This window comes from Falco biarmicus, chromosome 4 (genome assembly GCF_023638135.1).
Source record: "Falco biarmicus isolate bFalBia1 chromosome 4, bFalBia1.pri, whole genome shotgun sequence".
NCBI lineage: Eukaryota > Metazoa > Chordata > Aves > Falconiformes > Falconidae > Falco > Falco biarmicus.
The window spans coordinates 4841110-4858297 of NC_079291.1; the positions used below are offsets into that span (position 1 = coordinate 4841110).

At 39.9% G+C, this 17188-nt stretch overlaps 1 protein-coding gene across 4 annotated transcripts in view; it reads right to left on the reverse strand.

Annotated features, from left to right (window-relative positions):
* ANKRD28 (ankyrin repeat domain 28) overlaps window positions 1-17188 on the reverse strand; it is a 128596-nt gene that overhangs the window by 44106 nt on the left and 67302 nt on the right. For all 4 annotated transcript variants that reach the window (XM_056336589.1, XM_056336588.1, XM_056336590.1 and 1 more), the window contains exons 3-4: window positions 14914-14992; window positions 2469-2539 (exon numbers count right to left, since the gene is read on the reverse strand). In XM_056336589.1, coding sequence (XP_056192564.1) covers window positions 2469-2539; window positions 14914-14992 — 150 coding nt within the window. The remainder of the gene's footprint in view (window positions 1-2468; window positions 2540-14913; window positions 14993-17188) is intronic.

A 17188-nucleotide genomic window follows, 5' to 3' on the forward strand; every position in this document is an offset into this window, starting at 1 on the left:
AATTTGACAGATAAGACTAATTTTTACAGCAAGATAAACAAATTTCATTAAAATACGTGCACACAATTGGAATGCATAAAAAAAAAGTAATCTATTTGTAATATCAACATGATGATGAACAGTGCATTTTACGTCAGCTCCGTGACCTTCCCACAATTCACTAATGGCTTTCAGTGGTGCCCGACCCAAGCGCTGAGCACACAAATAAATGGTTGGCACTTTGAACTTGAAACATGTTACCACAAGTAGTTACTGGAAATTCTGAATTACACTGTGGTACAATAGCTAGGCATTATTCTCAACTACGAGCAGAATGCTAAGTAACACTTGATTCTACTATTACTATCTATTATTCTATCTATATTACATTGTATTTAAAATGTTCAAATTTCTTCTACTGTCAATGAAAAAGAAAATAGGAACAAACATAAAAGTGAAAATACTGCATCACAGGCCTGTAATTTAAATGAGAACTGGAACAGCTCTTCTCTAAAAAACTTAAGCAGACTTAGTACTTCAAAAATCAAATCAGTATTTTGAACTTCTGTCTTCTTTGAACCATATACTAAGAAAAACCATAATCAGAACAAGGAAATTTTAGAACAGCTATTAACCCTTTTGTAGAAGTAAGCACCATAGTAAAGCACCACGGCACTAGTATAAAAATAATGTATCTTATATTTTTATGTGCGCATGCATTAATGAATTTCAAGAGTTAGCAAGTCTGCTTAGGGGTCTGTTGTGGTGGTTTTAGGTTGAGTTTGGTTTGGTTTTTTTTCTTCGAAGTACACCAGGCACACAAATAGAGGCCTGGAGTGTGACCGTCTTGACATGAAGTTGCTTGAATTTGTGCAGCTGGCAGCTGCATATGTAATTCTGTAATTCCAGCTGTTTTGCATGTTTCAATGTTCTTGCTTAACTGCAGCTGTCCCTGTTTCCAGAGTAACTCCAGATATTTTACTGAAATCGTTATGAAGAGTTTTTTCATTACAGCTTTTTTCATCGAATGCTCAAAACCCATGTACGTCTGTCAGCTGGAAAACAGTGCCTACATGTATCAAACATATATGTGGGCTCCTATGACTTACTGTGTTTATAAATAGAAAATTCTGACAAGCAATTATCATTGCCTTCCGGATAAATAGTATGAATGGTTTACATGTTCGCTTTTGACTAGTATTTTGTTTAGAACAGTCCACATTTAAAAAAGATATGATGAACATTGTGGCATTACTTGAAGTTACCGTTTCGGTCCAGTTTGCCTGCAGCACTCTTCTCTGCAAGCATTACTGATAGAAAGAGCTTTATTGTCCCTCAGCTCTGAAGAATGCAGCATTTGGTGCTTCGGTCAGCTCCCAAAGGAGCAGCCTAAAAATACCTCAAGAAGAACAAATTGCATCTGGGAATAAAGGCATCCTCGAAGATTTATTTTCAAACACTGTTTTGAATAACACAGTCTCCACATAACTTAGCTATTAATGCTAGTGGCAACATATTGCAATCTATCCAGGGAATTCAAAAGCAAAAACTGAAACAAGGCTTGCTTAGATACTTCATGTATCAAATAGATGAAGTTCAATACTTGTCAAAACCAAAATATTCAATTCCATCTTCTCAAACAAAAATTTACACAGCATCTTTAAAAAAACCTTTACTTTTTTGAGACATACTGAAATGAGCATCAGTTTGACTCAGGATCTCAAAGGAGACTGCTTTGCATAAACTCTTGCACACAACAAGCTCATCATTTCTCTGTTTTGATCTTCCACAGGAATTTAAAATTTTTACTAGGACATCAACAATAGAGGAACAGCAACAAAGTAATTTCTTATATTGTTATATTCTCATGATTGTGTAACTGGTAGACTTAAAAAAACTTTCCACATATTTCATTTATAACTTTTAAAGTGATTTTCAATACTACCATTACTCGTTCATCGCTTTTTTTAAAAAATGACGTTTGCAGGACTTACAGAACCATTTATTTCTTCAACGCCTGAAGAGACAAGGATGTAAAAAAATAAAGAAATGCAAAGATTATGCCATAAAAGCTGTACTAAATCTTAATTCACCTCTACTTCCCTCATGCTGACCCATTCTGGTTACCTTAAGAGAAGTAAACTGGACTTGAGAACCCGGCATGCAGAAACCTCTGCTAGGGAAATGGCAGAGAACAAAGCTGAGCCCTAGAAGTTTATAGCTTTCCCCCCTTTCTTCCCACTCATGGATTTGAGATATATACACACACATACCTTCAACAGATTAAACGAACTGTTGCAAAAATGTTCTGCAATTCCAAACCTTTGGAGTAGTTTCACTTTGTAAACCCCAAACAAATAACAGAATTTATTTGTAATATGACAAATTATATGTAGTATTACAAATATGTAATATTTGTAATTTATATGTAAAATTTGTAATTTGAGATGTCTTATTTTAACACAAAGCAGTAAACAAAAAAAGCATACCTCACTACAAGATGCCACAGCTCTGTGTAAAGGAGTCAACCATTTGCTGTCTTTGGCATTAACTCTAGCTCCTGTAACAAAAAATAAAAATAACAGAGATTTATAATATATTTACAGGAAGACTTAAATATTTTCAAGTACAGAAATAGAACTATTGGAAGATACTTATTCTAGGCTCATTATTAATACAGCACGATGTAAAAAAGGGAAAGGAGTCTTTTCTCCAGCTAAAGCCCACCCTTTGAGGGAATTCTTTTAACACTGCACCCGTAATTGTCTTCCATCAAAGTGTACTCATCTTTTTACACTAGGTAATCTTTTATAACCTTTTGCACTTCCAAAGGCACATAAAAAAGAAAAAAAAACCCACTTGGGTAAGAAAGACAGACTCCTTGCCTTCATTCAGCAACAAATCTCATACTTTCGCACTATAGTTGAAATTCTCCATTAAACCAGAGAAAGAGGCTACATTTATTCCCCATTGCTTCCAGTGTTCTTGTGGTTGGCGAGTCTGATGCGTTAGGTATATAGAACATACTGCTGCTTCTACTCGTAATTTGGGAAGGAATCTTCTCTACTCCACCAGGTCACCTAGGACCTCTTGGACCTTCATGGACAGGCTGTAATAACCACACCGCTCTGCTTCTAAAAGCACACCTAAGAAACAGCTGTTCCTGCCACCAGAAGACAAGGTCACACAAACACCTCTAAGGGACACAAGCCTGGTTTTGGTTTTTTTCCTTAATAATTAAAAGGAAAGAAGGATCTGAGGATTTTTTCTTTTTCCTGAAGGAAGCAACTGAACTGCATTCTAACTTCCAGTGAACTACAAACAAGAAAACTTAATCGTTAAGTGTAATGATTTAATTTCTTACAGATATATATACTGTATATACATATACATATGTATACATGTATATATGTGTTTGTGTAAAAAAACCTTATAATTTTTTTTATTCCCCGAGTGGAAATTTAGCCATCTTTATTTGAAAACTGCTGAGATCTTACAGATATGTGATAGCTTAGACGAAATACTATGTTTTTGAAAAAATAGTTTGGAAATACCGTTGGGAAGAGTTGATAGGGCAACACATGATATCAGATGGTAACATTAATGCTACATGTTCAAGGCTTATTAACTTCTCAGGCTAAACTAATATTGTTATGTCAGAACCAATTTTTTCCATGCAAAGAATAGAAAAGGATGGAAGGTCAGTAAGACACAAAATGTCAAACAGCTGCTGGTCAGGATACTCAGCTGAGAGACAGGTTGTTCTGAACCAAGCCTCCCAGACCTGCACTAGCAAAGAAGTCTCTCCCAGTACAGCTGAACAACCTCTCCAAGAAACTTAGCAGCCTGTACAAAATTGTAGTTGTATATACCAAAGATTTTATGTCAGTTCTCTGAGTTTATCCATTTCTAGTCAATCCATCAGGCTTAAGAACACAACATGAAAGCTGATGCCGGATTCAAACTCCCACTTTGACCCTACATCTTCCAAGTGCCAGACAGAGCCTGAGGTCTAACTCCTGGCTACAATTTCAGGGATTTCCCTCTTCCCTTACGCAAATTTCAGAAGCTTATGGTGTCATCCTATTTTTCAAGTTCAAAAGTTTTTGTAAAGTAAGTTCAAAGGAATGGGAAGAAAGTCCAAGTCCATTTGAAGAAAACCCTCACAAGCGAACAAAAGTTTAAGAGACCTAATCTTACCATAAACATCTGGTTTTGTCAATTGTCATAAGGACCTAGTGTACTGCACCATAACACAGTATACTGTATCAAATTCTGCACAGAACTTGAGCAAAAAAAAAATATTTGAGGATTCTCAAAATCACCAAAAATGTCTTGGGAAGTTCAGCAATCTTTGTAAATGTAAAAGACAATAACCTGAATGATAAGTGAGAATGTAATCAACAGATTTCAAATGTATCTGTAAATCTTGATTTGTCTTCCAGGTTACTGGTAGCCATGCTTCTTTCTTTCTGTTTTTAATTTTAGCAGATGAGAGAAAAATAAGAGCCAAAACGGTACTCCAAGCTTCAGCTGACGTCACATCTACAGCCAACAGCCAAGGAGTGAAGACTTCCAAAGTCTAACTGATTTCTATTTCTAATTTTAATTCAAATGTCTTTGAAGTGTTTTAAAGGAATTAGGGGAGTTACTGGGTCGCTAATCACCATCATGATTTTCCTCAGGAAAATACACTTGCAAGATTTGATGTGAAGTCAGATCCACCCAGGTGATGAAGCCTAAGACAGGAGAAGCATCATGCCCAGCAGAAGGGGAGAGATGTACATTTCCACTGCAAGGAACCAGCAGTCACCTAAGCTCTAGTGAAAATGTGCTTAAACTCCGAGCTGTGTTTACGGGTTCAGCTAAGTAATTCCCTGACATTTCTGGTACTTTAACACACAGCCTAAAATCGCATCAGAAGAGAGCAAAAATAAATACAAAAAGATACTGTACAAAAGGTGTTCCCAGTGGTAAATTAATCTAACTTGCTAGGACTAAAGCCAAAGAATATCTGAAGGTAGTTTTTGTTTCTGGTAAGGAAGAAAGTTGGCATTAGGTAAAGAAACACCTAAGGAAATTTGATGCAATATCTAGAAGTAACATGGTCCTCTCAAAAGAAAAAAATCAGCAAAACATCTGCCCCCTCCCCCTAAGTGATATGCCACTCAAAGTAGCAAGAAACCCTAGGTCTAGTCCATCCCGTAGTTGAATTAGTGTAATATGTAGACAATAAAATAAACTAACTTTTCAAATGTACAACTGATCTGTAAATTCTCTGACAACGGGAAAAAAACAAAGTTAACTTCTGACGAAAGACCTAAATCTCTGGTGGACTTAAAGAACCACCAAACTTGTTTTTTCTCCCACAACAAACTTTTAAAGGAGTTCAAAACATGTTAGAATGAAAGACAAATTTTTTAAAGTAATAATCAGAATAAGTGTACTACCAAAAATCCACATATGCACTACTAATGCGGGAATCGCAGCTCTAGATAGGTTAAATAGATAATACTGTAAATTAATAGAGATACTTCTCTCCTACGTTCCTCCAAGACACACTGCGAAGAATGATTCTAATTTCATAGAACAACTTCTCTAAACAGCTTTGGATTTGAGAACATAATCCCCCTCTAGGCTGTTCTTTACTCCCTAGCACATGATTTGGGAAAACATTATGCATTCCCTAATCCCACTTTCAGATGGTCTCCATGAAACATAAAGCTCCTTCAACCCCATCATACTCCTACCATGCGACAGTGAGGAAGTTTACAGCCTTCATCCTCTGGGGTAAAGCCCTACTCCAGATCATTGCACATATTAGAAAGTCACAGGTTGGTCAGGGTTGGAAGTGACCTCTGGAGATCACCTAGCCCAAGCCCCTGCTGAAGCAGGCTCACCCAGAGCAGGCTGCACAGCATCGCGCCCAGGTGGGTTTGAATGTCTCCAGAGAAGGAGACTCCACAGCCTCCCTGGGCAGCCTGCGCCAGGGCTCCGCCACCCTCCAAGTAAAGAGCTTTTTCCTCATATTCAGCTGGAACTTCCCGTGTTGCAGTTTGTGCCCGTTGCCCCTGGTCCTGTCGCTGGGCACCACTGGAAGCAGCCCGGCCCCGTCCTCCTGCCACCCACCCTTAAGGTGTTGGTACGCACGGGTGAGACCCCCCTCGGCCTTCTCCAGCTACACAGCCCCAGCTCTGCCAGCCTCTCCTCACCAGGGAGGTGCTCCAGGCCCCTCACCAGCTCCGCAGCCCCCGCTGGGCCCTCCCCAGCAGCTCCCCGTCTCCCGTGACTGGGGAGCCCAGCGCTGGGCCCAGCACTCCCGATGGGCCTCACCAGCCCGAGCAGAGGGGCAGGATCAGCTCCCTGCACCCGCTGGCCACGCTGCCCCTAACGCGCCCCAGGCTCCCACCCGCCTTCTCGGCCACAGGGCCACCGCTGGCCCGCGGGCAACCGGCTGTCCCCCAGCACCGCCCGGCCCTTCCCCGCAGAGCTGCCCCCCAGCAGCCCACCCCCAGCCTGTGCCGGCGCAGGGGCTGTCCCTCCCCAGGGCAGGACCCCGCGCTGGCCCCTGTGGGACCCCATGAGGTCCCCTCCCCCCGGCTCTCCAGCCTGCCCAGGCCTCGCTGAGGGCAGCACGGCCTGCTGGTGTCCCGGCGGTTCCTCCCAGTTTGTGCCATCGGGAGACCTGCCGAGGCTGCGCTCCGTCCCCTCAGGTCACCGATGACCCAGCTGAACAGGACGGGACCCAGCGCTGACCTGGGGCACAGCGCTGGCTACAGGCCCCCGGCTGGGCTCTGCGCCGCTGGTCGCAGCCCCTGAGCTCTGCCCTCAGCCCGCGCTCAGCCCATCACTGCCCGCTCACCCAGCCAGCTCCTGAGCTTGCCTGGGGGCTCGGGGGGGGGGCACTGCCAAAAGCCTGGCTCAGGTCAGCGTAGGCACCACCCACCGCTCTCCCCTCATCTACCAGCCAGTCATTCCATCGCAGAAGGCTATCAGAAGGCATCATTTCCCCTGGGTGGATCCATGTTGACTACTCCCGATAACCTTCTTTTCCTGCACATGCTTTGAGATGACCTCCAGGATGAGCTGCTCCATCCCCTTTCCAGGGATGGAGGTGAGGCTGACCGGCCTGTAGTTCCCTGGGTCCTCCTTCTCGCCCTTTGGGAAGGCTGGAGTGACACGGGCTTTCCTCCCGTCCTCCGGCACCTCTCCTGTCCTCCACGACCTTTCAAAGGGGATGGAGAGTGGCTTGGCAACAACATCTGCCAGCTCCTGCAGCGCTCAGGGGTGCATCCCCCTGGGTCCCACGGATTTGTGGGTGTCAGGTTGGCTTGAGTGACATCTAATGTGATCCCCCGCAACCAGGGGAAGTTTTCCTTTCTCCAGACCTCCTCTCTTGCCTCCCGTGTCTGCGATACCCGAGGGCCGGCCCTGGCAGCAACGGCTGAAGCAAAGGCGGCATTCCGTAACTCTGCCTTCCCCGTGTCCTCTGTCACCAGGGCACCCACCTCACCCAGCAGCGGGCCCACATTTCCCCAGTCATCCTTTCCCTACTGATGTACTTGAAGAAGCCCTTCTTGCTGTCCTTGACCTCCCTCACCAGATTTAATTCCAAATAGGCCTTAGCCTTCCTCATCACGTCCCTGCACGTTCTGACAACGTTCCTATCTTCCTTCCAAGTAGCCTGTCTCACATATAAAAAATAATTACACCTTTACTGAATATCTTTTTCTTAAAGATTATTTGTTTCATGGTTTCTTAAAGACAGTTTGAACACACGTATGTACATAATTCACTGTACAACACTGCCGATGTAATATTATCTCTGTGAAGCTCAACCTGCTGACGTGTTAACCAGGGCAATTCTCACATTTCAAATGACAGTTAGGCAGCTGTTTGCTCTTTCAAAGCACAGTGCAGCATACCTCAATCCCCAATTCTCAATAAACGAAAACAACAAACAAAAAAACCCACCCTACCACACTAGATCTTCCAAGACTTCAGGATCTTCATCTTAACATGTTTATCAAAACTGTTCAGAACATCTGTTTAATGTACAATTTCTTATACCTCAATTGTTTTAAGTCAGAGAGCTTGCAGCAAAAGGATCTGGGGACTTGCCAGAGATAGCAAATATAATACTGCAACATGAATACCCATCATCATTGCTTGAACTTAAGAACTGATTATGTAAATTACACTCCCTTAAAACCACACCTTCCAAACAAACCAACTTATTATTCCATGTTCGTGCACTAAAGCAAAATATTAAACAAGATCTTCCCTTTCGTCACCATCTTTGCTAGTACAGCCTAGTAAGTTTACACATCGAGGCAAATATAGAAGTAGGATTTTTGCTCTGCAAAAGGGGAGGTGGGGGGAAATATGTAATATTTTTCTTCCCTCCTCCTTGAATCTTACATTCCACTTTGCAAAGTTGCATTCACAAGACTGACAATTAGAAAGACATGTTTTATTTAGTAAGTCTAGTACAGAAACTCAGTGGTGCTTACTTTTAGCAAATTTATGTTCCAAGAGACACATTTTCCAAATCAGTATGTACACTGATGTACAGAGTGATCCTGGAAGCTTTGATTATATCAGTCCATATCTGGCAATTGCACATTTAAATGTGCTATTAGCCACCAATACACCTGGACATATGTTTCTGCAGTCCAGCTGTTACTTCATTGGTGTCAATATCCTTGCATTCAAATAATAACTATCACCTCAACCATCTTTTGAAGAGACAGGCAACAAATAACTGGGCAGGAAATGCTGTAAGGAACAGCCACACACCTCCTCCTTCATCCATGATGTACCACATAACTATATACAGCCATGTCTCAGCATATCACCTCTGTGTTCCTCTCGTAAGAACTTTTGCTGTGACTCTCTTCCTGAACTACACTGCACCAGAACTCTTCCTATTTGTAAATGCCCTTGGAAGACTTAACAAATGCAGCAGCTACATTACTCATGCGTCACTAGCTGAAAATAGATTAAAAAAAGAAATACAACAGAACTGACAAGACAGTTTCATCCTCGCTCACAGTACTGACTTAAGTACTGAACTGCCCTCCACTGTTATTTGCAGTCTGTATTTTTAGACTGTCAAGGATGGTATTTTCCCTTGTTATCGTACAAGATGTGATAGCAATTAAGCAATAGTATAAGCAGATAAAACTTAAGTGTTTTCATTCAGATATGTAATACAGACATCTGACGTTCAGTATTTGAAGCTCTGAAATGTTTATTTAGGAGTAAAAGATGTAAATAAGATCTTTAGATTGTATTTAAAGAAGCTAACAAACTTTGTCTTAATTACTATACTGAAAGAATTTTAGGAATTATATTTGCAGAAATTAGGAAGATCCCATGTATAAATCACTGAGAATAATCAGTAGTCCTACTGTAATTAGATTCTATTTAATTATTTTCCTAAGGGCTAGTATTAGCTTCAGAAGTTTTTCAGTTTTAAATGATCCACTTTTTATCTAGAGAAGATGACCATGGAAGTACTTAAAAGTGGCAAGCAGAAATTCTCAAGCTACACTGGGGAATGAACAGATGGAGGAGAAAACTTTTCCTTAAATATAAAAATTTATGAACATTCAGGAGAATACAGAAAGACTTTGTAAAGTAAAAGAAGATTTGACATATCAATTGGAGCAATCCATAATAAAAATCTAGGGTAATTTCCTACTGAGAACTTGGATACTTGGAAAGCTATTGCTGCAAAAATAGTAAGATCTCATTGAGAGGAAGCTTCTTCTTATTCATAAGCTAAATACACAGTAGTGGATCTGGGGGGGGGCGCAGAATCAAGAGTGGGACAGGACTGCAATATCTTTTGACCAGCCACAATGATGCTTCAACAAGAGTTTTTATTTTTATTGCTTAAAAAAACCCAACAGAAAACCCCACCCAAACAACAACAACAAAAAAACCCCACCCAAAAACCACCAACCACCAAACCACCCAAAACCCACATCACCAGAAAAACACATGGACACACTGGCCACAAAAGGGAGGAAAACCACAGACAAGTCAAAGTCACCCTCCAGAACTTTGCTGCCTTGTCAGTGTAAGAAGTCCATTTTCTTTCAGAACTTCATAGTTTGTGCCACATCTTGGCCACTTCGAGCTTCAGAGAGCAACATGAGGTTGACTCCTCAAGCTACTGAACGCTTCTACCTTTTCATACGTCGGTTCCATTTTCTCTCTCAAAGAACACCAGCCCTACTTTCTTCACAGCAACTGGCTGTTACCGCTGCCAGGGGGAAGTTAAGACAGCTCAAAAAAGGTAGCCAACACCATTGTCAGATGAGGACAAAGCAGCTGAAAGATACAGCCCATGTAAAAGGAGCCCCTGTGAAACGCCTTCGGCATGTGGGTACATCTGCAATCCAAACAAAGGGAGCTTCATGCAGCTGATATTTTTGCAGCAATAGCTTTTCAACAGCTGAGCTGTGTGACTGTCATTGAATGGATTTTTAATACTTCCATAGCTTCAAACTTAGATGAAAGAAAACTCAGAGATGTCTAGAGTGGAGTAACATTGGAGGGTCTTTACTATTTTCCAAAATCTGTTATTACTACAATGATAGTTTTCCAGCGTCAGCACGATTCCTGCATTTTCCAGCTGACCTAGAGGAAAGCTCAACAAAAACTTGTGGGCTGCCAAACCTTAATGAGATTGAGTTTGCCCACACACTCATGTAGGTTGAGCTCCATGCAGTGAAAATTTCGGGTTAAACAAACAGAAATGTGTTGTGCTAGTGTATCATGCAAGGTAGTAACTAAATCTATTCAAAAGAAAACAAATAGATAATTCAGATGTTTATTTTAATAAACTATGTTGATTTCAGCGAAAGCAATAATAAGTCTGCATGGTAGTTTAAAGAAAACATGTGAAAAAAAGCTACTAATCAAAAGAACACATTCTGGGAGCACACTAATCTGTCCTGCTTCTCACATGACACTTGCCTGCAGAATAAGACTCTGATGGCATGAAAAAAAGCATAGGACAAACAAAGAATTTTTTTTTCTAAAGCAAGAAGCCTCTCCAGAACGTTCACATGCAGGACTTAAGTGAAAGCAAGGTTTGATTTTTTTTAATCAGGACTTCTTGGGAAGAACAAAAAGCTGGACATTCAGTTAATTAAGACTTCATTATTTTACTTTTCTACTTCTCAGTAGCTTGCCATCAAGTATTTACACAGTTAAAGCCAGTGCTATTATGCAAAGTAGACAGATGTATTTGCGCACCAGGATGCAGAGTTGTACATCATAAAAATACAACTGTGATCGGTGTTGTGACTCTTCACTGAATACAAAAAAGAAAACACTTCTAAAATTATGATTCTCAAGTGATTATGATACAAACTTTTGTTCCATCATTCTGCAGCTGATAAACAATCATCTTCACACCTCTTTCTTACTTACTGTTCACCTCGTTACCTAACAGGCTTAGGGATGCTAATTGCTTAACTAGCTACAATCTCACAGGGAGAGAGACTGGAATATTTGGACTCCCACAGACAGACCATAGCGGTAGGACAATTTGTTGACAAGACTTTCGCATCTGCAAGGGACAAGTTCATTAGTGTTCAGTGAAACACTGTCTCAAGATAAAATGCAAAAGGCAATCTAGATGTCCAGCCCCAAACTGAAGTCACTGAAGCAATTCTCTGCTGTTTAGTCTGTATCCAAACCATCACCTCCAGGTCCCTTGGCCAGGTGAAAGATTACAATAGTAGAGGTCACAAAGCAACCTTGAGGTTTAGTGAGAAAATATCTCAAAGAATCCAAAACTAAGTAAGTGTGCTTGTAAGACTGAAAACTTATTCCACAAAAGTCTGAAAACAGGCTGAATTGGTTATACCTTCAGAATGTGGAATACAGGTTGCTTACATCTATAGTGAAGTAGTATAAAGATACCGTAACAGCAATGTACGATCCAAAATACATACTGGAAAGCAATCTGGATCCCCTGGATGGGATGCAAAATACATTCCAATCAAATTAAAAAAACCCTATACCTAGGTAACATATGATACATGCTTTAGCTAAGAATAGATAATATTGAGAAAGAATCGGGCAAGAGCTACTGAGTAGTAGAAAGATTAATACTGACTTCAGTAATTTTGAAGTCCAGTTTGTAAAAAGAACACAAAAGTCAAAGCAAACAGTCTTTGTGGGATGGCTTGCACAGCAGGAAAACACCAAAGTGGTTCCCAGTAACATTCCAGCAAAACTACATTAGATGACATTACAAGTCACAAAGCCAAGCTCTCACAAGGTGAGAAGTGCTAGGATGGAATTTGTCTACACTACTTAATTCAATTGCTTGTGCAAATATATTACAATATATTAAAGCCGCATAAAAAACTTTACATGCAAATTTACTGCACAGAGGAGATTTCTGAACAACTATGTTATTTATTCAACAAACAATATATTTTCTCATTGTTCCAAAAGAGGTCCCGCAACACAGCAAGCTTTCTTCAAACCTTGCTGTGGTAACAGATGTTCTTTATTTGCTCATCTAATGCTCATCTATTATGACAAAATGTAACATTATACATCTGTCTCAAAGGAGAGATTTGATTTCCAGCTGAAACACAATAGATTAATTTTCTGTATCTTTATGAAATGGAGAGGATAAATACACTTAACCTCTGTTCCCCATCTTCAAATTAAGCAAGTTAAAAGAAAAATCTTGGCTTGTGCATTTTGAGACACCTAGACCTGATTTCTCAGAAATGGCTGGTGCAGCACTTCAGACACAGCTGTGAGCACTCACACTTCACAGACCACAAACACTTCAAATCCAGCATTCAGAAATGAAGAAGTCTAAAATTGGTGACTACTTTTTAAAGAGTCTGGTTTACACTGCTTGCCTAAAACCACAGCTTGCAAGCAGGTAACATACAGATCAGCGCACAGCCTTTCAAACTGAACAGCCTTAACAGACATCACACTTTCTCATCTTGTAATGCCCTTCTTTTTTCACTTACGCACCAACAACCGGTGACTGTGCCTCCTTCACTACCAACCAGATTCATTCCCAGCGCAGCCCCCCGCTTTGAAATTCATGAGCCCATGTTTCTACAGCAAGGCACAAACATGCAACTGACGTCCACAGCATAGCGCATGAGCACAGCAAAGTTACACTGATATTGCCTATACATGCCACGGCTTTTGAAGCTTTTGGTTTTGCAACTATTTAATACATTGTTTTGGGTAAGTAAATCTTGTTTTTCATTAAATAAATGTTATCCGAGACATATTAATGCCTCCCAGTCTTCCTGAACAATCTGCAGACACAGCAGCACCACACAACCTCTCCTCCAATTTTTAGTTCTTCACTTCCCTCTTTTGTTCTCCAGTTTTTCTTACACTTATCCCCAGGCTATGTGCCCAAATAGCATGACTAACCTTTCTTTCCCTACTGCCATCCCCCAGTCAGGGTCTCGTTTCATTAATATCTGAACTAGAATCTTGCTCCTTCCATAAGCCCTTTGCCCAAGAGATATGTGTTTTTCCATGACAGTTGTGGTAACTGGACTCTTTTTCACCCAAAACCGTCAGAAGCTTCACTTCCAGAAGTAGCCGACTACAACTTTGCCAAGTTTCTAACATGGTTAGTTGTTTGGGGGTTTTGTTTGGTTTTGGTTTAATCATTGTGAAATCCCGCACCCCCCCAGCCCAAAAAAAAAAAAAAATAATAAAAAAAAAAAATCCTTGCCAAATCCAAGACTCCTTTTCAGAAGAAAGGGGTCATTATGTATTTTCAAGAGTCACCAGAACTTGTTTTTTTTCTTGACAGGAAAAACAGCACCTTCTCAAGAAACACAGGTAAACTTTTCTGGACAAATTACCACTATAGAATACTTACATGAGAAATATATATATAAATATATATATAAAAACATACATAATGTGATATTAATTAATTATAACTATATATAATTATAGAGAGTATGTATAATATGTATATAATGAGAAGATTCTATCTTGTTAAATTATAACAAATGAAATTGTGCCTGGAAATTTCAATTGAAAGCCTGAAAGCCGCTCCTACAATCTTCGAGTGACATTTCCTTAAAGCTACATTTGTTACTGAAGGTTGAAGGGGAGGGTGGGGGGCAGTGGAAATAGCCCGCTTTGCACACATAAGGTGTGCCATTAAGCAGATAGAAGATTGAAGCAGTTCTATGGGACCGTTACAAGTTTTAATCTTTCTATTTAATCTTAAAGCTCCATATCATGAATTCAGCCTCAAGCTACCTGATGGGTAGATTTGTCCGAGATCAAAGATAATCAACTCGGTATCTCAGTTCTCAGTCATGAAGTTCTGCTTTCAGGATTTTGGTTTAGTTTCTTGGGTTTCTACCTTAAAGACAGAAGCATACTGCTTTAAAGAACTTGTACTTTGTCTCCATACAAATAAATAGAAAAGAAGACAACAGATCTGAAAATTTTCAGCTGATCCTAATTATATTCTGTGTATTTAAGCCAACAGCAAAGGATACTTAGAAATAATATAACCAGCTCTGGGTGCAATCTTCTGTGTTCAACTTTCACTGTTTATCTGAAGGCCACTTCTGACCAAAGCCATGCTGCTAACTTCTACCTACAATATATACAGTATTACTTCTTTAAACTAGAGTTAAACTACCTAAAGCTGATCAACCTACAAATAAAAATGACTAAAACTGATAAAGCTTCCTCAAAGAAATATTTTAGAGCAGAACTATACAGTATTATAACACTGATAAGTCTGGAAACCAGAATTTTAGTATAAACATATTTAATTTCTAGTACATTAAATATCTCAACAAAAGCTACACAGACTAAGATGTACATAAATATTTCTTTGGATGTGCATAGAGTTATCTTTTTCCCATTAACAGGAACACAACATACCAGATAAAATAAGTAGTTCAATAATTTCTGCATCTCCCAGATAGGCAGCAGCATGTAAAGGGGTCCTTTTCTCATTATCCTGTGGTAAGAGGGGGGAAAAAAGGTTTTATTTAAAATAAAAAAGTATGTTTTAGCATTCTGTATGAGTTATGAAAAAATAAAAACACTGCATAAAAGTGCATCTTCCAAATATTTTACATTTTATAGCTTAGAAAACATAATTACTCTAAAGACGTTAGTCACATTTACTAAGACAAGCATGCTTCTCCCTAAGGAACTCTTAATACCTACAAAGTCAACTAGTGTTTTCCTGATATACACAGACTGACAGATGCTCATCACATCTTTAAATGAACCTATCAGTTAGAAATCACCATGCACTTCTCTCCAGAGACAGGAACACGAGGCTGTCCTACATAGTTAAAAACAGTACGACACCTTAATGTGCAAAAATTAGTGAGAAACATTTTCTTCGGTTAAATTTAAAGTTAGTTTCAGAAGTTATTTTTTAAATAGAAAAGAAGCTGCAGTGAATAGGGGCAAAAATACTGAAATCTGATTTCAACTGTTTTGTTTAAATGAGCAAAAAGAAGGTAGAGATGCAGCTTATATTGCAGAAAATTCTCTGGAGCATAAAAGCAAGACCCAGCACTTTCCATTAGTTCAGGCTGATCTAAGGTCCTTTTGAAGGTACAATGAGAGAACTTACATAGCCGTACACAATGTATACTGATGAAGATTCATTTTTGTAAGACCAGCCCAAAGTATTTCTCAGCTCTTTCAGGATCAGTGCCATTTTCCCTGCACCAGTTTACAGCTTAGTCAGAAAAAAAAAAGATCGCTGTCACATCACGGTGAGTGACAAAAACGAACAAGAAGAACCAACCAGTTTGCTCTCTGAAGGCAGGCTGCTGAGAAATCAGAAAAGAATCATCAGCTGGCATCTTGGCATCCTGGTTATGGCCTAACCTCTGCTTAGATGCCTGCATCTTTTTTGGTACAGTTTCAAACATACCAGGGGTGAGAGATCAAGATAACAGTCGCAAGAGATGTCTACTAATTTAACTGCTGTGTCACAACTATGATAAAATTAACGTGCATTTTAATTGACATTTTATTGTGAAAAGCATTCCTCTCCCTCACCAAAATAATTCACTCATTCAGTGACTCCCTACTTGAGAGCTAGCAGCATACAAGAAGAAAATTCAAGTTCATGGCAGGACACATCTGATAGCAAAACTAGAGCTGCGACCCAAGAAGTCACTTCTAAAACAGAAAAGACAATTTCAGAACTTAGAACATTCAACCCCACCCCCCAAGACACCCCCACCCCCCACCCACACTGCCCCAACCTACTCCCCGTTCAGTCCCTGCTCAGAAGTTGAATTTACAGTTACCATCTTATCGTAGGTTTCCTAACGCAATTTTTTGGAATTATACACAAGTAATTCCAAACTGAGCAGTGCAAACCTGACCCTGATGCACCCTGAATAAGGACTCAATACTACTTACTTATCAGTAACATCACATAATGCCTCACAGTATCAATTACTTGCCAGTATGCGTTAATAGGAGATTACACATTTATGACAAAAAAGACAGCCCCTGGCAACAAAGGACTTACTATCTAAGGGGGGTGGGGGTGGGGTGGGTGGGGAATAACAGACAGACAGGAAGCACAAGGGAAAAAGTAATACACATACTAAACTTGCTTGCCCAGCCCAAAGGCAGTGAAGACCAGCCAGCAATGAAAATCAGTTTTCATTCCTCCAGTCTGGAGGAGCAGAGCTACTATAGCTAGCTAATATTTCGCAACCCCATTTAAGCTTTTTGATAATGTTAAAAGAGCCTATAATCTACAGATTAAGAAACACAGAAAAAAAATGAGTATGATATTATATTGTCTGCAATTTCAGTGTAGAATTAAAGAAAGTAAGATAGGCCGTGAATAGGTCCTTTTGTAGAGACATTATTCACTCAGGAACACAAGCAAAAACTGCATTTCCCACTTAAAGGGAAAAGTTCATTATTATCAAAGTTTTCATCACATTTGTTGTGGTATCGGTTTGTTCGATTTGTTTTTTTGTTTGGTTGGTTGGTTTTTAACATCTAAATGACAGAAGTCATGAAATAACCAATCTGATAAAACCAATCAGAAATCTTGGTGGAGAAATATAATGGTGGAGAGAAGAGAGCTGTTTGTCTAGAAAAATGCTAATCACCCAAATATACTTTCCTGAAACACCCATGGTCCAAACTTCTGATAAAATCCAGC